The sequence below is a fragment of the Leptopilina heterotoma genome, unplaced genomic scaffold (assembly GCF_015476425.1).
Source record: "Leptopilina heterotoma isolate Lh14 unplaced genomic scaffold, ASM1547642v1 Lhet_38, whole genome shotgun sequence".
In the NCBI taxonomy this organism is placed as follows: Eukaryota; Metazoa; Arthropoda; class Insecta; order Hymenoptera; family Figitidae; genus Leptopilina; species Leptopilina heterotoma.
The window spans coordinates 312587-317509 of record NW_025111054.1 but is presented as its reverse complement, the minus strand read 5'-3'; the positions used below and the strand labels follow the sequence as shown (position 1 = coordinate 317509).

Sequence of the window (4923 nt, the reverse complement as noted above, 5' to 3'; positions counted from 1 at the left end):
GAGATTTTAAAAACTCAGAGCTCAAAAATCCTGTATATAATTAATGATTAAACGAACTTACAAGTGAAGTTCGATCATAATTATATGAATTACTTGTTCGAAGATATTACTTATGTAGTACCGCAACTTGCTGTTGGATGTCGCCACTTTTAGAGATAGATCAAAGCAAAATATGCTGTGGATCTGACTTCATACATCCCCTCTTTGTCTACCTCTTTGTCCATCTCTTAGGTCCTTTGTTCCTTCATTTAGTTTAGAGTATAAAAAAACACATTTTTTTTTTTTTTTTTTTTTTTTTTTTTTGGGGGGTTGGGTTAAATAAAAAAAAAATATTTTTTTTTTTTTTTTTTAAATATTGGGTGGGAACTAATATCTTCGAACAAGTAATTCATATAATTATGATCGAACTTCACTTGTAAGTTCGTTTAATCATTAATTATATTTCATATAACTTGTTCGAAGATATTACTTATGTAGATGTTTAGAGTAACTAAACAAATATATTTTACTTGTATGAATATATTTTATTCGTAAAACATGAAAAGAACAAAAGTAATTAATATTATAAAATGAATGTTTCGTATTAGAAAGAAAAATAAAATTCTTTCTTCTTCCCTTTTAATATCAGGTCTGAGCTAATATTGCTCTAGCAAAACTTCCTTCGGAGCCGTCGATCCGTCTATTATAAAATTTAAAAAAAGTACTTGACCTCTCAGACCATCCCGCAGCATCTTTAATAACTTTAAGGTCAATACCTCTAACTGAGGCTTTTGAAGAAGAAGCGTGCCTGGTGCTGTGCGCTTTGTATTTCTCATCAATACCTGCCTCTTTCATGGCAAACTTTAACCACCTGCTTATGGTCTGAGAGCCTATCTCACTATAAGGTTGCTTAAACGATAAAAACAATCTTTCTTTCTCTCCTCTAATTGAGTTTGTAGCCTCGATATAATATAAAAGTGTATGGGCCACACATAAGTCCTTATCACTAAAAAATGGGAAAAAGGCTCGTGGTTGATTAACTCCTGCTCTCGAAGTCTTGATTAAGTTCGTAATCCTAACTTCCACACCACCTGAATGCGATTTTATGTCCTTTAGCTGTATTAAAGCTAATGATTGAGCTCTGAATGCTGACCCCAGTGCTATTAACATTACCGTCTTAATTGTCAATTTCTGTGGGTCCAACCCCTCACATGGACTCCATTCCTTTAATTTTTTTAACATAATATCCGTGTCCCACGTGGAATTATATTTTGGAATGGTTGGACGAAGTTTAAAAGCTCCCTTGAAAAAACGTGTAATTAACAAACTATCCGATGTGTCGAAACTATTTATCGAAGCAATGGCTGAGCGTAAGGAATTTAATGTTCCATAATTTGCCCCTGTTGAGAACCTCCTCGATAGACATTGAAGGACAATATTTTCATTGGCCCTAAAAGGATCCTGTTGGCCTTCTTTACAATATGACCACCAATATTTCAAAGCGGAGTTGTATTGTTTCACTGTCCCCTCAGCCATAGATGCAAACATTATTTGGATTGTGTCATCATCCAAGTTCTTTTTCTGCAGGGCTTTCCAGAAACAATGCCGGAAACCAGGATAAGACTGGATGCCATCGGATGGACCATTTTTCTGCAAGGAGAAAGCAAAAGATTAGTTGAGGGTTGCCAATGAATTAAATTCGAAATTAAAAGTCTTTTAAATTCTGGAAACCAAGGTTGTCCTGTCCAATAAGGGACCACTAAAATACCCGTAGAACCTTCTTCTCGAACTTTTTTAAGTAATCTAGCAATCAAGGAGAACGGGGGGAAAGCATACCAAAATTCGCCGTTCCAATCTATTGTTAACGAATTTATTGATAAAGCTTCAGGGTCTCTATCCCAAGAACAATATCTGTCGCATTTTGTATTTGTACGACTTGCAAATAAATCGATAGTTGGATTTCCAAATTTTTGAACTAACTCACGAAAGGCAAAGTCTGAAAGTTCCCATTCGGTATCTGGATTTGTAATTCTAGACCCTTTGTCCGCAGGATTTTCTTTCGACGCAACATACTCAGCAAAAATCCAAATTTGTCTAGTCTTACACCACTCCCAAGTTTCTTTTGTTATATTGTTTAAATCTCTATGCTTAATACCCCCCATCTTATTGAGATAAGCCAGCGCTGTTATATTATCTATTCGTAAGAGTATCTGTTTGTTAGAGATTGTTGAAGCAAAACATTTGAGGGCAAAGAAGGCTGCTTTTATTTCTAAATAATTAATGTGCATCTGTCTTTCCTTAATTGTCCACGATCCGTGGGCCTCTCTTGTACCACAAGTCGCTCCCCAACCCGTGGTAGAAGCATCCGAAAAAATTTCTAGGTCATAATTACTTGATCTAATTTTGTTCTTAACAACTAAAATTTCTGAATACCACCATTTTAGTTCCTCTAAAGCACCCTCTGATAAATTTGTGAATTTTCTTGTATTATTATGATTAAGTGTTAGTGCACATCTCTTAACTAGTTCAAGTTCCTTGTAGTAGAGCCAGCCGTAAGCAACACCCGGACAAGCTGCTACTAGTACTCCAATGCATTCTGCTAAATTCTGAATTCTTACTTTTTTATCTAGTAACATTACCCTGACTATATCTTTAATTTTTAAACGTTTCTCCTTCGGTAACTCGATAGTCATATCAACCGTATTTATTATCATTCCTAAGAATTTACAAATTGTCTTTGGGGATAAGTCACTTTTTTCCCAGTTGACCTTGAAACCTAAAAAGACTAATAAGGATACTGTTTGTTCCGTATGTTTCCTACATTCTTCCGGAGAACTACCGAAGATTAAAAAATCATCCAAATATATCACGAGTCTAATACCCATACTTCTTAATAAATTTACAACTGGTTTACAAAGCTTGGTGAACACGAAAGGAGCTGACGACAGCCCAAAAGGTAACGCATTAAATTGGTATAATTTTTCTCTATACTCAAAACGAAGATATTTTTTGTCACTCTCGTGAATGGGTACCAATAGGTATGCATCTTTTAAATCTAACCTACATAAATAATCTCCTCTGGAAAGTAAATTAATAGCTGTCCTCAAATCCTCTATTTTAAAATGTTCTTTGGCTAAGAAAAAATTAAATTTTTTTAAATTTAAAATGAACCGCTTTGTACCGTCTGGCTTATCTACAAGAAAGTATGAGGATAAAAATTGTTTCTTGTCAAAATTACACAACTCTATAGCGTTAGAATTTAATAACTTTAAAATTGCAATGTCGAAATCATTGTTAGGAACAGGATTGTGAATATCGCCAAATTGGAATACCTCCTGCCTAAGGTTTAATTTATATCCAGAGACAATTTCAAGAACAAAAGCGTCCTGTGTTATTTGCCTCCAGTTATTAATAAAAAATTTTAATCTTGCTGAATGTATACTTACACTCTCCTCTAATGTCGCTGACTCCTCTGTTGAGGCTGAGATTGTGTGTAATATCTCTTTGCAGGAGTCCTCTGCTTGAATGATATTGGCATTCCCGAGGGTTTCGAGGTGGTTGTCCTTTGGCGGTTGTAAGAATGGCTCCCACGACCCACCTCTCTTCTGATCGTAGAGCTCCTCCAGTTTAAATTGCTACTAGTAGATGGTTTAGACTGGTATTTCTGTTTTGGTTTCAACTCCTTTGAAACCCTCTCCATCGCCTTCGAGGATTCTATGAGAGACCTTAAGTTGTCTCCAAAAAGTAAAGCTGATGGCTCGACCTTCTTTAGAATTTTTTGTACACGTTCCTCGTACCTACCAAGTAGAAAAGTCTTTCTAGCTGTTGTCAATGAGAAGAATAGTTCGGAGAGAAGCTTCACTGTGTCTGAGAGTTTTTTTAGAACATCTTCTCTTTCCAAAGGATTTTGCGAGTCGTTTAGTATCATACTTAAAACCAACGATGAGGATGCTAAAGCGGCGCCTGTCAAATTTTGATAATCACGAAAAAATTCATCACGAATCAGCGATTTTGGATGGATATCCACTAAGACTTCTTCATTCAAAATAGGAGCTTCTAAATTGACCGCACCTTTCCTTGGGATTGAGGATAAGAGTTCCTCCTTAATCTCCTTTTTTCCTATTCCCTTTTTTGTCCAAGACTTTAAGCGGTTAGCGATGCTTTCTAGCAAAATTAAATCTTCTGTGTCATTAGAAGGATTATCACCCAAATAAATACAGGCCTCATCCGACTCGAAATTTTCATGAACCGTCTCAGATTCCTCTGGTTCCGCCATTTTGTCCGTACTCTTCTCATGATTGATTACATCTAAAATACAATGAGGCGTATTTATTTTCTGAGGAACATTATAATTAGAATAATTTATTTTAGAATCCGTCATGGACTTTGAATCCAAGATCAGGACTTTATCTGGGCACATGGGATCAACTTTGAATTGAAACTCGGCCCTCGTGTCGGAAGAATCATCCTGAGATGCTGAACTATCCACAAATAACCTACCTTCGAAAGTCAATTCTGAATCTTCCTCATGTGATTTATTAAGATCCTCCATATCTTGAAAAACGCTATTCATTTCACTCTCCAATTCCTTTAGTCTTCTTTTGTAAGCTGCTTTCCTGTCTGCCGTTGAATTTTCTGACTCCATTGTAGATATGTGGCTTGATCCAACGCCAAGAAACGAATGGAGGAACAAAGGACCTAAGAGATGGACAAAGAGGTAGACAAAGAGGGGATGTATGAAGTCAGATCCACAGCATATTTTGCTTTGATCTATCTCTAAAAGTGGCGACATCCAACAGCAAGTTGCGGTACTACATAAGTAATATCTTCGAACAAGTTATATGAAATATAATAAAAAAATACGTGTACAATATTTTAATATTATATATAATATATAATTATAATAATTTTTATGATTGTTATTTTAGAAAAACTACCAAAACC

At 35.5% G+C, this 4923-nt stretch overlaps 1 protein-coding gene across 1 annotated transcript; it reads right to left on the bottom strand.

The window, feature by feature from the left end:
• Nucleotides 1-597: 597 nt before the first annotated feature.
• On the bottom strand, nucleotides 598-4771 carry LOC122505881. The gene is made up of 3 exons (XM_043617750.1): nucleotides 3671-4771; nucleotides 3426-3614; nucleotides 598-1629 (listed from the first exon to the last, which is right to left on the bottom strand). The coding sequence occupies exons 1-3, from the start codon at nucleotides 4769-4771 to the stop codon at nucleotides 625-627; spliced, it is 2295 nt and encodes a 764-aa protein (XP_043473685.1). The 3' UTR covers nucleotides 598-624.
• Nucleotides 4772-4923: the final 152 nt, after the last annotated feature.